This window comes from Musa acuminata, chromosome BXJ3-11 (genome assembly GCF_036884655.1).
Source record: "Musa acuminata AAA Group cultivar baxijiao chromosome BXJ3-11, Cavendish_Baxijiao_AAA, whole genome shotgun sequence".
NCBI classification, from domain to species: Eukaryota; Viridiplantae; Streptophyta; class Magnoliopsida; order Zingiberales; family Musaceae; genus Musa; species Musa acuminata.
The window spans coordinates 779,801-798,547 of record NC_088359.1 but is presented as its reverse complement, the minus strand read 5'-3'; the positions used below and the strand labels follow the sequence as shown (position 1 = coordinate 798,547).

General features: G+C 38.8%; 3 protein-coding genes and 1 long non-coding RNA gene across 5 annotated transcripts; 2 read left to right on the top strand and 2 right to left on the bottom strand.

Annotated features, from left to right (window-relative positions):
• The first annotated feature begins 529 nt into the window (after positions 1-529).
• On the top strand, positions 530-6,844 carry LOC103970116 (la-related protein 1B). The gene is made up of 6 exons (XM_009383764.3): positions 530-1,156; positions 1,243-1,798; positions 1,894-2,044; positions 2,140-2,230; positions 5,707-5,778; positions 6,051-6,844. The coding sequence occupies exons 1-6, from the start codon at positions 728-730 to the stop codon at positions 6,375-6,377; spliced, it is 1,626 nt and encodes a 541-aa protein (XP_009382039.2). The 5' UTR covers positions 530-727; the 3' UTR covers positions 6,378-6,844.
• A 422-nt stretch (positions 6,845-7,266) lies between these two features.
• Positions 7,267-8,780, bottom strand: LOC103970115 (actin-depolymerizing factor 5). The gene is made up of 3 exons (XM_009383763.3): positions 8,626-8,780; positions 8,244-8,503; positions 7,267-7,668 (listed from the first exon to the last, which is right to left on the bottom strand). Exons 1-3 carry the CDS (start codon positions 8,722-8,724, stop codon positions 7,518-7,520), a joined length of 510 nt encoding a protein of 169 aa, XP_009382038.2. The 5' UTR covers positions 8,725-8,780; the 3' UTR covers positions 7,267-7,517.
• LOC135652755 (uncharacterized) lies at positions 8,005-8,895 on the top strand. The gene is made up of 2 exons (XR_010502188.1): positions 8,005-8,127; positions 8,214-8,895. It is a non-coding gene; the product is annotated as an uncharacterized LOC135652755 (long non-coding RNA).
• A 2,992-nt stretch (positions 8,896-11,887) lies between these two features.
• LOC103970114 (26S proteasome non-ATPase regulatory subunit 4 homolog) lies at positions 11,888-18,667 on the bottom strand. Of its 2 annotated transcripts, none has more exons than XM_065175427.1 (11): positions 18,510-18,667; positions 18,302-18,415; positions 17,876-17,981; positions 17,332-17,446; positions 17,036-17,245; positions 16,634-16,952; positions 15,466-15,598; positions 13,936-14,039; positions 13,786-13,854; positions 13,571-13,664; positions 11,888-12,145 (listed from the first exon to the last, which is right to left on the bottom strand). In XM_065175427.1, exons 1-10 carry the CDS (start codon positions 18,519-18,521, stop codon positions 13,614-13,616), a joined length of 1,233 nt encoding a protein of 410 aa, XP_065031499.1. In that variant the 5' UTR covers positions 18,522-18,667; the 3' UTR covers positions 11,888-12,145; positions 13,571-13,613. The 2 variants fall into 2 exon arrangements, with proteins under 2 accessions (XP_065031499.1, XP_009382036.2); XM_009383761.3 differs by having other exon boundaries at positions 13,576-13,664.
• Positions 18,668-18,747: the final 80 nt, after the last annotated feature.

Here is an 18,747-nt window from a genome sequence, read left to right as displayed (position 1 = left end):
CTACCTAATGCATCCGACATTGGAAATCAAAATCACATTAGTGCCGACGTTTCCAACCATTAGAAGTAAAACTACTTCTAGAATATGCCATCAGGTCCTATAGATGAAGTTTCCAACCAAAATGCTACGTATTTGGGAAATAATTATACCAATACGTACTATTCAGTACAGTAATGCAAAATTTATTACCGTTTTGGAATATAAGCATCTTATTATTTTTCAATGTTTTAAATGCATCAGTAGCATCATGTGGGATGCATATCTATGGGGCATGTATAAACCATAACAGGCTTTGTTTCATTATAATTTTCCTTTTTGTCAAAAATATTTTATCTTATAATAATTGCAATAGAGATTCTAGAAAGAATAATTATAAGATCACATGTATGCAACAACAAATGGACAAAAGAATGGAGAAAAAAATCATCATTTATTTTAATTTAATCTATTTAAACCAATTAATCGAAAGTAACTATCAACAGAAATTAAAAATGAAAAAGATTCTTTTGGTTCCTTTAGTCCCCATTGTTGCAAGGTTTAAAGAAAGAAGAGAGAGAGAGACTTCGCCTTCTCGCTCTCGATCCGTTCTTTGGTCACGGTATCATCGTTTCATCGCTCGGTGAATCTTTAGAACAACAATATCTGCGAATCATCGAGCGCCGCGCCCAATCGAAACCCTTTCGCTTTCTCATCTGATCGCCGAAGCTCCCTTCCCTTCTCTCCCTTCATGGCCGCCGCCGCCTCCTCGGCCGCCGATCCCTCGGCGAGCTCCTCGTCCCCGCGTTCCGGCCGCGTCGCCCGCCACCCTCGGAGCCACGTCGTTCGCGGCGAGCCTGATGCTCCTGCTGCCGGCACCCCACCTTCGCACTCCTCTCCGCCGCCTCCTCTACCGGCCGTCGTGATCCCGTCCCAGGAGACCGCCGATCGGTCCCCTCGGAAGCCGCCGCCGGAGGACCTGCCTCCGTCATCAGAAGCCGCCGGAGGGAAGAAACAGGCCTGGAAGCGGCCGGCCAATGGCTCGATAGACGCAGGCGCCGCCGTGATGGGCGGAGCGGCCTCCTGGCCTGCCCTCTCTGAGTCCGCTAAGGCCTGCCCTAGATCGCCCTCCTCCGATGCTTTGAAGCCCCATTCCGATGGACTGCTCTCTGCCTCTCTGGTGATTCATAAGTTTCAGATAAAAATAGTCTAAACCTATTCATGATGCCCTAATAATCTATGATTGTGGTTCCAAATTGTGCTTAGGGGCATGCAATCTCGACTTCTTTGCCAAAGACAAACTCGAATCCATCTTCACCAGCACGCCAAAAATCAATGAAACGTGGCGGCAGCGGCGGCGATGGTGGCAGTGGTGAACCTACTGATGGCGGAGCAGCGTTGCCATCGCCACCACCAGCTTCATCTCCTTTGCCTCTGGCGAACTTGGACAAGCAGGCACCTCCAGAAATCTCACCTCGAGGGAAAACAACCAAGAACACCTCCAATTGGGACCATAGTTCCCCGGGAGGTAGTTTGGGATCACACGCCCATGATGGCGGCGACCACCTAAGAAGCTATGGTTTCAACCAGAGGTGGAAAAATGGCAGTGGTGCTGGGTCTCATCACAACAACTTTGGCAGCCGCTACGATCAGGAGCGCGGAGGTTATGAAGGATATCGTCGGAATGCTGGTGGGAGAGACATCCATATGCAGCAGCGTGGTGCTCGGCCCTATCTTAGGCCACCTGCGCCGCCTGTAACACCCCCCTTCCTCAGCCCTCCTCCTCAAGTCCTACCTTATGGGAATCAAATTGTCTTCCCTGGTAAGGTCTGCGTTTGTCATACATGATTTGAAATTTATCTTTTCTAGTGCTGGTATGATTCATTTGTTATGGGCTTGTTCTTAATATGCCTTCAGATATGTCTTCTCCTATATTTTATGTTGCCACTCAGCCACCTCCTGAGGGTGTACCTTTTGTTCCTCATCCGGCAGTGCCCTCTGCAATGTTCATCCCAGCTATTGATCCACAGTGTGCTAGCTTACTGAAGCAGATAGATTACTATTTCAGGTGACAACTCATTCACAACTTAATTATTATTTTTATTTTTTATGCAGTCAAAGTCTTTTTTAGGTTACTTAGTGATTTGTTTAAACTTTTTGCAGCTCTGATAATTTGTGTAGAGATGTTTTTTTGAGGAATAACATGGATGAGAAAGGATGGGTTCCAATATCATTGATTGCTGGATTCAACAGAGTGAGTTAACTTATAATAGTAATACCTAATGTCTCTTTTTTTCTCTATTGCTGGTTCCTGTTTATGCAAAATATTCATTTGAATTTGCCTATGTAATAATTTTGTGTGAGTAGAGAGTGAGTTTTTAATTCACATGTAGCATGATCTTGTATTTGAACTTTACTCATTTTGGTTGAAGAACTGGGAATTCAGAATGCATGATTGTTTATAGGTAAAACACTAAAACACCTTTTGTTTTTATCACAATCAATAATGTTATTTGCTTTGAGGATATATCTTGTTTTCATCATCATATGATGTTTTGCAACACAGCGTTGTTGCTGTTGCTGTTTCAGTTGTATTTTCTATACCTGGCGATATTAGTCTGTCTTCTGTGAATGATTGTTTAAATTTTCTTCTGGAATTGTGGTCATCAGGCTTTAGTATCTTTTCCCAAAGAATATAATGTTCTGTTTGAAGTAAATTAAATTGTGGCTTGCCACAGGTTTTGAAGGAGGCATATAATGTTGTATAGAGTGTAAAGATCAGTGTGCATTTGGATAGCATTAATCACTTGAAGTTATATGATATGGCCTGTTGGACTTGATAGCATGATAACCCCTTCAGTCAAAATTATACCTTATGCTTCACTTAAAGATTCGATTAAGACAATGGTTGGCACCATTATACTATCTGATTTTCTTAACTTTGGCTGGTCAATCAATTCCTTAGGCTGTTGTGAGGCTAACATATGTTCTAAAATCAAGTTTTACTCTTGGATATTATTATTCAATACTTGAACAATAGGATTCTTTATGCTACAACACAAGTTAAAGGTACATATTTTAGTGTGTGGATGGAAGCTTAAAGATATCATGAGATGTTCAGTCACATAATTGATTGTATATGATCTGATGATCCATTATCTGTACTGACAAATAGATGATAGCCTGTCTTTTAATGATCAGGACCAGTCGTCATTCAGATAACAAATTATAGAAGATCTAGTCATTGCCGGTCAAGAAGGCTCAGTTGTTGATTAAGGAATAAATACTCATTAGTCGATGTCACACTATTTCTGGGTAGAATGTTCATTTAATTTCTTGTGTTCTTGTCTGAATGATATCCAGGTGATTCAATGCAACTCTTGATACTCCATTTTCACAGTTCACTAAGCCAATCGAAATCCAGAATCAAGTCAACCAAAGCCACTATTCGGTTGGTTTGTTGAACTATATTGTAGACTTAATCTTGAGATCAAACTTTACTATTTCATATTGTAGAAAATTTTGAGAAAATACAGTTCAGTTCCCAGGTAAGTTAAATTTAAATGCTTAAAAGTAATTCCTGGTTTTCTTGTGTTTTATGGGTCTCTAAGATTTACTCTGAGAGATAGAATGGTGTGATAGCTAAGTTTGGTTTCAAGGTCTATATTTGAGAATCATTGGTTTGATGGGCCATGAACCAGAGTCTGAAATACTCCTTATTGCATCTTGTAATTCAGTCGTCCAACTTATGGTAAAACGTTATTCTGCAAGTCACTACCCCAAGGCATTCTTTTGTGCCTCTAGTGCTATCATGGGCAACCATTAAACAAGCCATAAAATGCTTAGGTTATGCCTGATTTGGATCACTATATTTAATTATATACATGATTAAGTATTCCTGTGTGAATATGTATATTTATGTGCAATATGGTACTATATTAACGTGTGGTATATTCACTTGTATATTGCTTTTTTCCAGATGCTAAACATATGTATATACATTTCTATTCTTACTAGTTGAATTGTTTTAGCTACATCTGACATATCATAAAATGTGGAATATAGTAATTCCACTGCCATGTAAGACAAGGTACATTGAAACGTTTTTTTGACATCAATTGTATTAAAAGATTCCGGTATATGTATGACTAAAAGAAGATGAAGCCACTTTTTTCACTATCTACTACTTGAGCTTCTGTTGAAATATGTACAATCTTCAGGCTAGAAGAAGTCTTATCTGGAGCCTTCTACCCCTATTTGATCCTACAGTGCAATGGATCATCCTTAAAGCCAATTTGTATGGTCCACTCAAAATTTGGAACTAAATACCCATTCTCATTTGACTTGTTCCCTATACAAATTATCTGCATCTTGACATACTACTGGTAGATCAAGTTGTGTTGTTGGATATAATTATCTTGAGGACACATAAATTGTTGTGTATTTTGTAGTCATATGTAAGGATTATCCTTTCCTGTATTTTATCATTTAATTTGAATTGCTTGTTGGTCTCTTCGTAGTTCTGGTTTTGTTAATGTTGTCATGTTCTTCTTCTGCTGAAGTTAGAATTGCTACTACAATTCTTTCATTCTGGGCTCAGGCTGTTTGTGTTTTAGTGCCCTTTATGTCTGACCAGATTACCATTTAGATCTCACCTGAATTAGGCTCTTGGATTTTCAAGTAACTGATTTTGTGTATCCTTCGAATTGACTACCGATAAATCTTCATTTGAACTTGAAGCAAGCATACTTATGCATAGGTTCCTTGGATAATACTTTGAAACTTATTCAGGTGATGGTTGTTCTTGATGTTTCCATTTGACCAAATAACAAGCCATTAGTTATTTAATTCCTGTCATGGAAGTTTTTATGATATTATCTGACTGTTCAGATCGGTAATTCTACATGGGAAAGGCACCTCTGATGCTTACAATATAAAGGCATATACCATGGTTGTTGTACTTGTATGTAACATATATTGGATTGGGGGTTCACATTGATTTCTTTTTCCTGGCTATCGAAGTTGTCACAAGTGACCAAGTTCATTTGTGCCAAGTTTCTCTTCCCCCTCCTTGTTAATAGTTAAGTTATTTCATGATACAGTTGGTTTATGTGATCTATGAATTGTATGCTAGGAATGGTGATGATGAAGGCTTGTAATGGCTCTGATTGATATGAAGTCATTTCCCATTAATGTTTCAAATTGTTTTTATGTTGATTCTGTGAATCCTCCTAATATATCATCTTAGATTCTCTAGGTATTCTAATGAATCTTAATATGATAACCTGTCGACAACCTTTCTGTTCCATGATGCAAGTTCTTTCATGATCGACCAAAGTTGTATAATCGGAAAATTGGTATAGATCACATGGTTTTCTAATTTCAGCTTCATTATGAAGAATGATGATGATGACCTGTTTGGAATCCATCTGATGTTTTTAGCTAAAATTGTCATTTCGATGGACCTTTAAATGATTTTGGGAAGACATTGATGTATTATCAGTTCTTGAAGAGCAGTGATACCAAGGCTATTAGTTTGGTAATTATGAATTAGTTATTTTTTGGATTTTTGATATGGTTTAGATTTGTTCCTTTGGCTTCTGGTCTTTTAAATCTTCTTTCTTTTTGCTGCTGAAATATTTTCATGCAGCATGGAATTTCTTTTAAATTTTCTGGTTTTTTAAACCTTCTTTCATTTGCTGCTGAAATTTCTCTTACAATGTTTTGCAGGTGAGGCAATTAACAACCAGCGTAGACTTCATATTGGATACATTGCGGTTATCAACTGTAGTGGAAGTACAGGTACCTTCTGTGACTTCAATTAAAATATTGCATCTAGCTTTTGTAATGCTATTTGAAAGATGAATGATGTGCAAGCTGTGAATATCTATAGAACATTCCTTTAAATTTTGATGCTCGTGAGTCACTGTCTTAGAAAGATTACTACTCATGTTCTTACTTCTGAAAAAGAATAGTGAAGATTACTACTCTCTCTTACACTCATGCATGCATATGTTGGACTTATCCAGATGCAGGTACTATTTCTCATCTCTTCTGACACATGCGTATTGCAGGGTGACAAAGTAAGGAAGCGTAATGACTGGATGAACTGGGTTCTGCCACCAAGTAATGTTTCCGGTCAATCTCCAGCAACACTGAACTCTGATAACCTGGCAGCTCGTTTGCAATCTGTTGGACTAGATGGTGCTGCTGTTTGGAGTAGCACGAGAGTACCAAATCATGGCGAGAGATTTCTCAGTAGATCAGCATCTGGGAACCTGAGGAACCAGTTACAAGTGGCAGTAAATAGCGATCGGGATGATACTGGGAAAGTCATTGGACTTGCAGAGTCAGATCGCACCAAATCTGGAAGAAGTCTATTCAGGAGTGATACATTATGAGAATCACTAGCCACAAATGGGATGATCTCAAGGGTTTGTAAGGTAAAGGGTAATGTTTGCCATGCCAGAATTTGAGAGTATTGGTCTCAGGTCGAAGAAAAAAAGTACAAAAAACAAGAGAAAATTTAAAAAGAAGAAGAAAATTGAAGAGAAAAGGGAAACATATATACAAAGTTACAAATATCAGGTTCTACACATGGGCAGATGGTGCTGTCTGATGGTGATATCTCATTACTTTCTTCTTTTGACAATAGCACATATCTAAACTGCTCTTTGAATTATTTTGGCTGCGAACTTTTTTTGTTTTCTTTCTTTCTTCTCGAAGAAGTCTGAACTACGCTCATTTTAAGTTACAGGGATGAAATTGGTACTATGAACTTAGTCAAGTGACCTTTTGTCCTTGTATTTGTTTGTGCTCTTTTATTACAAAGAAACATATTGCACAATAATAGTCTCCTTTGTTATCATTTGAAGAATTTTACGGTTTAAACGCTCAGAAGTCATTTTACTAACTTATTCTTATGTTGCTTATAAGTTGCCTAGTTAAAATGCATTATCTGTTGTAGATAATGGTACACGGTGTCTGCTGGTCATATCGATCCGTAGATGCAACGACCATTTGCGTTTTTTGCATGCAAGGAAATATTTTTTTTCCAAATGTTTAGTGCTCTTAGCAATCGTAATTATTGTCTTAGTGATGAATCAAAACATCTTAGTTGCATAAGTAACTTTGTATTAATGGAAGTTTTTACTATCAGAGTGCTGCTGGTAAAAAATATAGCACATTAATATTTGTGTTAGTTATTCCAAGTTCCGTTTTATTCGATATGCATTATGATTCTCTTTTGAAACAAAAAAAAAAAGGTGCTTCGACTGCTAAAACACAACATTAGTCTCTCACAAGTAGTACTTCTACTTAACGAGTAGATCGAGAGCAGTGAGTGGTAAAGAAGTATGGGGTGGGGGGGTGGTAAAAGACATACTACCATCCCTCCCTGCTTCTCTTTGTTAAGCAACCAAGTCAGTCTTGGTTATGCGTACATATATTATTAATTAATAGCACGTACATCAACAACAAGTGATGTGATGTGAGGCAGTCGTGAAGGCCATTCATTCACAGCCACCAGCAGCAGCAGCTCCTCATTTGGCCCTCTCTTTGATCACATCAAGCCCCATCTCCGTTGCATCGGTGGCTTGCACCTCGTAGTGGATCCCTTCCAGCAGCCTTCTCAGCCCCTGCTTTGAGGTGGCGTACAGGATCTTCGATCTAATCCTTGACGCCGTTGGGGACCTGCAACAGGAGGAGCACACTTCCTTTTACTTACACATCCCCACCTTTAAGAAAGGCATGCACGATTCTTTCGATTTGGTGTCTGCCCATCACCATCGAAAGGTGCCAAGTCTAAAACTCCACGTATGACTTGGAAAAGGATGTATTGCAGAGTGACCGAAGAATAACGAGTGAAGAAGACTTTGGGAAGCCATTCAAAGAATCCTTGGGTTTCTCAATGAGCAAAAGTGATGTCTATGGCAGACTTGAGCACCAAGTAACTAAAGTTGATGGTGGTGGACTCTCTTTACTTTTAGAATTGGTTGGCAAAAAAGTGAGCACAAAACTAACTTTTTATCTTTCGAATAAAGAGGAAAAAGGAGTCACTAACTCTACTAATTTATGGAGACGGCTACGACAGATTTGTTTGTACCTTAGCATCATCTGAATGGTGGTTATCAGACAACAATGGCAGAGAAGGTAGAATTCATGATCTTAAAGACATAGATTTCTTGTAGTAGTATTATTTCTTTGCAGTTGAAATGATATATCGTACGATTGATTAGAGAGAGAGAGAGAGAAGAGGAGGAAGAGACCAAGTGATGAAGAAGATCTTGCTCTTTTGGCAATTGTCGACGGTGACGAAGTCGAAATCGAAGACGGCGTAGCGGCAGTCGTCGAGGGGGAGGGAGGCGGCGAGGCCTTCGTAGCCGTCGCCCGGCCTGCCCACCTTGTCCACCATCACCTCCCTCGACTTCTCGTCGATCTTGTACACCACGTACCTGCTCGCTTTCTTCCACTTCATCTCCATGAACGAGCTCAGGCACTCCTGCTTCACCCGCATCCCCTCCGTCGCCTGTCACAACCGCCCAAATCAATCATTGTAGCTTCACATCCGTCAACAAACACCATCGTCGTCAGGGAAAAGAAAGAACAAAAGAAGAACAGCCTGGCCGTCGATGATGTGGGTATGATTACCATCTTGAAAGCCATAGCCATGGGTTGCAGTAGCGGCGTGAAGAGGTGTCGATGCCTGCCTTGAGAGCCGTCCTTTGGCTTGCTGCCCTTTGGGGTCATCCACTGACTTCTCTGGTTGTCATTTATAGACGCCCAGTTAGAAATGTAACGTGGCTACCAAAACCAAAATAGAGTGGAGTTACATATCTATCCCTTCCAATTTGTGTGTGTGTATATATATATATATATATATTAGATTTTACATATTCAAACTTAGATTTGGTGGTGCAATCGTTTTGGTTGGTTGATGGCTCTGTTGGATTGTGGTCATCAGCTCGATTACCATGTGAGGAATTAGAAGAATGACACAATAGTGAGGTATCGTAATTAGGTAGAATTTGGTGGACAGGCATTGATGGCCTTCCTATCATCATTTTCTGGGGTCAAACCTGTGGAGCTCACAGCTCAGCTGATAGGTATCGAGGGAATAGGAAAAGGTGTAACCAAAGTGTACAGCAAGTGCATCAAAATGTTTGTTTATCCAAAGATGATAATGATAAAAAACAGTAATGTGGAGTCATGCACAGAAGACAAATTTTCTTTTTCTTAATTCTCGATGCTCCGCTTACATATGTCGATTCCTGTTGCAATTAGTTTTAGGTGTACAAAGATGCAATTCCAAAACCATTTATAACTTTAGGTGTAACATTTATCTTGCTACCCGATAGGGCATATTCTGGTACCACTCTCGCGGTAATCACCATGTTAGGATCGGGATCAACACAGAGCCTTAGGATTGACATGGTGTATTATGTGACACATTTTGGTATCATCCACGTGGACTCAAGCAAACAGACACGACAAATACGAGCGTGGAACTTCAAGCTCGTCGCTTCCTCCGTACGAAATGACATCATCATGGTATAGTCATCCTGGAAAGCTCAAGGTGACGTTGCACGGCGTCAATCCGTATAGGTTGATCAACACTCGCACAGAAACTTAAATCGATCACAGTTAATTGACCCCGTACGACCAAATCATCCTTACAAGTATACAAGTTGATCTCTTGACCAACATCAGGGGTCAGACTTCGAACACCTCAACTCTCTCTAACTCCACTCAATAGTGACTTGAGCTTCGGAGAGATTGAGTCAAGAAATCCCCCTTCAGACCTCGGCCTATTTGTAGGTGCTCAGCTACAAAGAAATATACTATTCGTCAAGAGAGAAGACCGCACTTGGGAGACGAGACTCAGACTCAACTTTACGCATGACGTAAATATTCACAAAGACGTAAAAATTTTCATTAAAATTTTTACCTGCATCTTTTCTTGCAACAACCAACAATTCTTTATTTTATATATATATAAAAAGAGCTATACTTATGCATCAATAAAATGCAAACTAACAGTTGGAGATGCATTTGTTGGACTAAGGAAGCCATATGCATTTACTTTTGCCAAAAAGGGAGGAGCAAAAACTGCATACGTTTACTTAGAAATGGAATGCACATACAATAAGACAGATGGGATGTTTGTCGGCTTTTCACTAATTTAGACCGGAGAGGGACGGAGGTTTAAAGAAAAAATATTTTCTTAAAAAAATAACCTTTTTATATTTTCTCATAATGTGTTATTGTTATTGTTTTTTATATAGTATTTCTATTTTCTGTAATCCCAAAGATGTCTTTTTTTTTTTTTCTCATTGTCTTCGTCTTTGCCCCGTTCTCTGTGCCCTTGAACTCATCATGAAGACCTATTGCCTTTGCTCTCAATGTTGTTCGTCCTTCTCCACCCCTCACTCCCACCATGAGGCCTTATTGCTTCTACACCCAATGTTGCTTGTCCTTCCCCACCCACTTCCGATGTTGCCTCTGCTCCATGCTCCTAAGGCCTCAATCGCCTTCCTTGGCAAACGCTCGCACGACCCTCCACTTAAGTTGTTGATTTTATTGTCGAATTCGATGCCAAGGGCATTCTCGTTGTCATGCTCTTCACAGACAACCCTAATGGTCACCCCCTTTCAGTATCGACGAGGCATTACGATTCTTTGTCACTTGAGCTCTCATGGCTTTGATAGTCAAACCTCTGTGTGATAAGTAAGAAAGGACAAATAATACTATATAGAGGTGACAAAACAAAGGCAATAAGATGAGGGAATGAGAATGAAATTTTCGAGATTATAATAAATAGAGACATAAAATCGGCTCACACAGCCCCTCCACTCAAATTGTTAACTTTATCGTCAAATTTGAAAGGCATTGTTGTTGGCATGGTCTTCACTTATGACTCCGATAGCCACACCCCTCTTTACTATTTACGAGACGTTATGACTATTCATTGCTTGAAGCTCTCGAAGCTTTTATGATCATCCCCTTTGCACGACAAGCAAGGAAGGACAAACGATACTATATAAAGATGACAAAATAAAGACGATAGAGATGAGCGGAAGAGAATGATATTTACGAGATTATAATAAATAGAGACATAAAATACATAAACCGTAGGATATTTTTTTTAGAAAAATCACTCAAAAAATATATATATATATATATATATATATATATATATATATATATATATATATATATATATATATATATATATATAACCACATCAATTTCGAGGGTCTTCACATGTCTATGAAACTGACGAGGTCCAAGAGTCGCATCTCATAGGGGGCCTGTTTGTTTCTTTGCTTGAAAGCGAAGTCAGTTAATGGGTCGGTCGGAGGAGAAAGGGAGCAGGGACAAGGGCCCATGTCTCCGGTCCGATGACAGTAAGATCGTTCTTGGCACCAGGGTGGTGAGCACAAGAGGATAATGATCACGACTAAAACAATTAACCCCCAAGTACTACTGTCTGACCACATCGTGGTGGCATGAATGCTGTTTCCATTTTGCAATGATCAATACAGATTTGCACAAAGAAACTAGTCGATACCCCCTTCTTCTTTTTTTTCTTTTTTTGTGATAGTGTTGATGGCTTGTACGGAGAGAATGATACAAGCAGCACATGTGCGCGTCCACTTTTTACATGGACATCCATCCTTCTCTTTCTTTCCTGCCGAAACGCAGCATTTATGTACGGTGTGCATGTTAAGTTACTTGCACGTTCTCTTACAAGACTGACTGAAATCTATATATTTTGCGGAAAGGAGTGTGGATGCGAGACGGTAATAAAGGATGTTGTATTCCTAAGAATGTAGAAAAGAGTCTGGATACGATCGTGGAACTCCTACTCAACAACCAAGGAAGGAGAGAATCCCAAGAATCTGAAAGTACATACCATAAACAGAATTATTATAAGAGAGTGCAGTCGAGTTTTAATTGTAATGTTGAGAATTTGCAATCATATATAGTTTATAATCAGGGTCTCAACGTAGGCCTGACGTCTCATAATGTTATCGTTTATAATCAAGATCCATTCGACAATTCTCACCCCTCACTTCCAACATGGGAAAGAGATGTTCCAATCTCCTCCGTGCTCCACAAGTGGTTGATGCAAAAAAAAAGTGACCACCATCTTTGACTTGGGTGTGTCCTGCAATATGAGAATTCAAACACACACACACGTTAGCAGTTGAGTGAGTTTCAAATAATATCTTGGTTAAATGGAATGATCTTTGGGCATCATATTAATCATCCAGACAACTTAGGACCCAACCATTTTATCCAACAAAAGCTTTAGGGTTCAGATTTAAAACAAACAAATAAGCCATCAAGTCACGTAAGAACCACAGATCAGAAACAACTCGCGTGTTCCAGTTATAGATCTTACCATGATATTGCATAAGCATACAATGCTTGTCGATCCACTCGTCTGAAGTAACTTAATAATCGGAGTGTCAATCCAAGGATCCAATCACAAAACCGGTACAACTGATCCTCCCTACCTCACCGATCAACCTTTGGGTTCCAAACACAACTATTTAACACACAGAGGGCCTAATACCACTTCTTATGCTCAAGTAACACACCGCACCGTTACATGGATATGATGCACCTAGCCACTTGGTTCAAAGTGCTTAACTACTACATCATTAGTCAATAGATGAATCAAGTCATATGCACAATGTTACCTCAAAGCAACATCCTATCCTGTGGTGACATCATTAGACACAATGTTACCTTTAACCAACCATTTTCACTTCCTTAAGGTCACAAACAACACCACAGAATCCTCGACCCCAAACTTTGTCATGCCACTCCGCTCTAACCCTCAGATTTCTTGAAATGTCTAATAGCCCATAACAAATTCCTTGTGTTCTCAGCACATCTCAGACCCTATGTTCACAACACACCCTGGACAACTCTTATAGTATAAAGATACACTGCATGTATAGAGCTATCTTCACTGATATTATGAAGTTGGGCGTGTGAGGACACATCACTGCTGGCACTAGTTCACCAGATCCAATCCCCGTTAAGCAAAGAAACCCAGCCATAAACCTTAGCATGATTGATGATCTTATCCATGTTCTATTTAATGCTCAGTATTACTAAAAAAATTTGCGGCCACTCAACTTGATGACACCGGCACTAACCTTCAATCTGGAGAAGCATTCAAAACATGAACAATAAGTGAAAACATCTACCAATTTCTTAATCGCACTAATGATTGAATAATTTGAATGGAATGAATTATGACAATTTTAACATGTAGAAAACTTGTCCCTTTATTTCGGCCCTCTATCAATCCTCATTATGGGATCTCAATCGAAGAAACTTATCTGGAACAAAGTAATTTATATAACTGATGTATTAGCGATGAGAAAAATGATGCAGTTACTGTCATTGTAAATTCTCAGATGTTAGCATGTTCCAGAATCAACAAACTTCTCAAGCAATCAGAAGTGTGCAAATACGTTTTACTCATTGAAACTGAACATAGGCAGATTTTGTGTTTTGGGAGGAACCTCAAGAAAAGTCGGAAGTAGAAAGAAATTATGAAGTTTTTGGTTCGAACCTTACCATAATCTACAAGCAGCCATAAGTAGCTTCAGAAACCATTAGTCATCATGATCCTCTTCTGGCTTATCTTCCTTCTGCTTTTGCTGAGGCTGGAAAATAAGCACATTCCAGAGCAATAGAATACAAATCAGTTCAACAGTTCCACTGAAGGAATAGTCAAACCAATATCAACCAAAAGCTGAAGTAGGAAGTAGGAACCTAAGAACAAACCTCTGACTCCCCTTGCAGAGATGCCAGCAAATCTTTCAGCGAGGGGTCATTAGGATCAACACCTGGGAGCTGTTGGAAAAAAGACAAGACAATAATATATCCTGAAAGGAAAAATAGGAAGCCAGTATTGGACTCATCAAGTGAATATACCGAATTTAGGATAGAAGAAACAAATGACTGGTCCTCCAACACCTTACTCATCTCAGATTGAGATGACATGTCTCTTGCACTGTCCTGAACAGACATTTGAAGGGCTGCATGGAGTTGGTTAAAGTTTCATAAGATCAGCAAGCCAAATACAGGAGAAATGCATGTAAAAGCAAACAAATCACATGAAGCTAGAAGTGAAACAACATCATACAATCGATCCAAATCCAACTGAATCACATGAAGGCAAATGCATCAGATTGAATTCTAAAAGATGCCATAAATTGCATCTATATCCTACAAAATCAAAATCAGATAGAAAATAATGAAAAAATCCTTCTGTCTTGTGTTCTTATTATCACGTCATTCTTAAATTTTCATTATCTTTTCCCCAGGGTGGTGTTATTTACTGATCATTTGACTCTTAGTTTGTCTAGTACAAATCACATGATCAATATGCAAGTCCAACATGTAAATCTTATCCAAATTCCATTTTCACCTCTTCAGTATTACTTTTCGAATAGAAACAAATACAGACCATAAGTATCAATTGGATTATACACATATTAAATAACATCTAATTCACACTCATCCTTTTCCAGGAAATTTCAGATATACAAATGATAAGCACTCCAAGAAATCATCTTCTTTTTCTGTATCTACATACAAACCAGACCAAGTGCGCATGCAACCGTGTTCCTGTAGAAAAGTCCTGGCCAAAGATTTAATAATAATGTCTAGGGAAAAGCAGCAACAATTTATTCAGAAGATAAGGAAACAATCCAACAGACAAGTAGATGACTACTTATTTCCAATGTTTGTAAATATTAGTGTCCCTCTATTTCTAGAAAAGAGATGATGCTTCTGCTTTTGTCCTGAGCTTTTCCACTGGGTAAATGCCATTAACTTTTTGTCCGGCAGATATTAGTGATTTACTACAGTAGTATGTTCATATGAAAGGGCTAATATTTATTTTCTGATAACCATAGTTAATATGGTAATAATTTATTATTCACTATTATTTTATACAAATTTTTATATTTTATATTTCACTTCCTTAATTTTTCGTGCAAGAACATAAATGTAATAAAAAAATTACATAAACTTTACTATATTTTTCTAATATTTTGATATTATATTTTTATTAATTTATTTTCTTGTCAGATCCTAATAATGTCAGTTTGATTCAACTGATCCCAACTATCCTCATCATGTTACTCCAAGCTGATCCCAATCCCAATTGCAATCTTGCATGCATATGGTGAATATTAGAGATTTGCACAAAAGCAGATGCTTCTTATAAGTGTGTACGTTCAAAGAGGATCTTGATAACTTGGAAAAGCAATGAATTAGCAGAATTACCCACAAGGAAGCTATCCTAGGGTAAGTTTAATGAAAAAAGGTACTTAGGTCATATTAGGTAATTGACAAAAGACAAGAAACAATAATAATCACCATGATGGAGACATGTAAACGAATCTGAAAATGGCACAATTGTTCATGCATAAATTTTACAAGGATTATGAAACTAACCATATGCTAACTCTTGATCATCTACAGTAGCATCTGACATATCTGTGTCAACCACAGGTGCAGTGCCAGACTTAGCAACATCCATGGACATTGCAAGAGCCTGCTCCAGCAGTGCAGCCTCATCATCTTGTGACTGTCTCGAACAAAAGAATTAGCTAATTTCTCAAGCGGAAAAAATCTATAACTAGCAACCATGCACTAAGAATTTTAAAAAAACATGCTTGAAAATATGATGCACATCCAAAGCACCTTGGCTCAGATTACTTTACACAATAGCACCTTAAAGCAGATTCCTCGCTTCTCTCTCATATTTATGTGTTTAATGATAAACCAAGAATGGACATGCAATGTCTAGGTCATATTGCTCCAGAATTCAGCAGACATACACGAAGACAACAACAACGGGATTAGAACACAGTGGATAGAGGTGGCAACGCAGCACTTGACACGAGTCAAAACACATGCTAATCAGATAGGAAACCTTTTCCGTCTGTCAGAAACCTTTCAATTAAAACTTCAGCATTGAGTTAGTGAATGTTTTATCTCTCTATCATGCAGGTGAGAAGGGTGACCCTTAGTACAATGGTAAGCTTGTTCGATTGTGACCTAAGTGACCAGTGTTTGAATTACAAAAGTAGACTTTATTTATAGAGGTATGGCTATGTGACCCTCCCTGGACCAGCATTGGTGGGAGTCTCATGTATTGTTTTTGTGCATTTTTTTCATCACGTGAGAGAATGCACAGTCTGCCAACCAACAAGATAAATACCAAAGCCAATTGTTTATGTGACCACAGTGCAATTTATGGGAAAATGGAATAAAAAGTTTAAAAGCTAAAGATACAGAATGATGTGTAAAAAAAATTGAAGTACCATGAAAACAGATATTAGCTTAGCAAAAGTTCACTCATTCATAAATAAAAAGAAAGCTGTAATAAAAGAAAAACATTGCTAAATTCTTTTCCTGTAATTTACTTCAAAAATATTGAAGACTTCCAATAATAGCTGACAAAAGAATTACGTTGGGAGAAAATCAAACTATACAAAACACTAATGAAATGCATCACTCAAAAGCTTCAGCCCTTCAAATCAAGTAAAAGGCTTGTGTAGAAGCATCAGAATGTACCAGTAACTAAATAAAAGAAATGAAGTGTGTAAAGATATCATACCATCAAATTATGTCCTTTATCATCAACCATAAGAGTTGAATTGCTAACTGGTTCAGCCATGGTATCATCACGGGAGCCTGAAGCTAGCTCCCTTACTTTTTCTTGTTCAGCAGCCTGCTCAGCTGCTCTTTTAGCAGCAGCTTCTTGTCTTGCCCTTTCCTCTTCCATAGAAATTCTTAGTGCCAAGGCCAACTCAGGATCCACATTAGGATCAACACCAAAATCAAATCCTGATAGACCACCACCACCAGCAGCCGCTACAGCAGCAGCAGCAACAAAACCACTCCCCTCATCCCCATCACCTGTAACGATGGGTGTGCTGAAATCAAAATATAGACATAAGTTCAACAGAGTCATGAGGCTGATGGCAGTGGAAGGCCTCTAGCAAAGAACTCTAAGTACCTTATAAGCACATCAGAGAGAGCATTTTGTCCAGCCGGGACATGAACAATGTGACTGCTGTCATTATTATTTACAGCAGTAATAAGGGCCTCTAGCTTTTCAGGTTTTCCATCGTCAGATTCTCCAAAATTAACAACATCCAAAGCAACACTATTCTTTTTCAACTTTCTTCCAATTGCCTCCAAGGTCTTATTGTCATACTTAATTGGACTAATGCAAAAAAAAAATTATGAAAACAAAACCTATAATTAGCAACAGTAAAAAAAAACAAAAGAATTAAAAAAAGTTGCCAACACCTTCCAGCAAAAACGATGATCCTCTGCTGCTGCCTCTTATTTTGGCGGTGCTTAAGAGCCAACTGAGCAACCTGGATGGCAGCAGTCAAGTTCGCCTCACCGCCAACAACCAACCCTACAAACAAAAAACAATTATTGGACCATTTCTTTTTTATCAACTAAATTTGAGAGTTAAGAATTCGCATCCTATGTTCCTCAGCAGGAATATCAAGCACCACCAATCCAAAGGAAAGAGTTAAAGAATATGACTTTGCCACCATCCTGCAGTCATAGCTAGATACACATCTTATGCTAAAAACAAGGGGTCACTCATTAAGCAATTATTTCAAGTGTGATAGCAGTTTGCTAATATATACTAAACGAATTACAGAACCAAGTTTGAAGCAGGAAAACTAAAAATGAAACCACATTTTTCTCCTAGGACGATTCCGGTTCCTTTCGAGATGAACAACAAAGAATCCGGAAAGGAATCAAAAAAGGTATTTTGCTAAAAAGAGGTATGTTGAACACAAGTGCATACAACAAAAAAGAAAAATAAGCTTACCATGTATACAGGATAAAATCTTTCCAAGATCACTTGTCGGTGTAACCAAAACACGGACACCATTGCCAGCCATTGTCAGGACGCCCACTGTGTTTTCTGGATTCGACTACAGAACGAAATACCAAACTCCACAGTCACCAATCAAAACAGCGAAAAGCGAAACAAAGTCAAGCGAAAGAAAATCAAGAACCCTAACGTTTAAGAAAATACCCAAGGGAAATTGAAACAAAATCAAACGAAACACAATCAAGAACCCTAATGGAAAGTGAAACGAAGCCAAATAAAACAAAATCAAGAACCCTATGTATGACAACAATGGAAAGTGAAACAAAGCCAAACGTAACGAAATCAAGAACCCTAATTTCATAGGATCCTACGCCTAGGCGTCTCTTATAAAAAATAGAATTGAGGAGGAGGGGAGGGCACCTGAGTTTTAGCCCCGCAAATGAGATTGATGGCATCGGCTTGGGCTTGGAAGCGACTGGGCGCGTAGTCCCCGTTCCTCATCCACTCCGAGTTATCGATGCAGATCATGGTGGCCTGGGAAGAGCAAACCGCAAAACCATCATCGAAACCCGAAATCACCCAAAGATGTCAAAGAAAGAAGTAGGAAAGCCGAAAGGAGCAGGATTACCTCGAGAACCATGGTGACCAAGAAATCGACGAGTCCAACGAAGCGAGAGGGAAGAGATGGGCTCCCAATCGACAGCGTTTCGAGTACTTATTATCGACGCTTGCAAATAACGACCGACATAATGATTTCGGTCAGTTGCATGGTTTGTCATGTTATATTCGAAAAAAGTGATACAAAAGACGCTGACCGTTATATACTCGACATAACACTGTTATATATGGAGAGTTTTTTTGTCAAA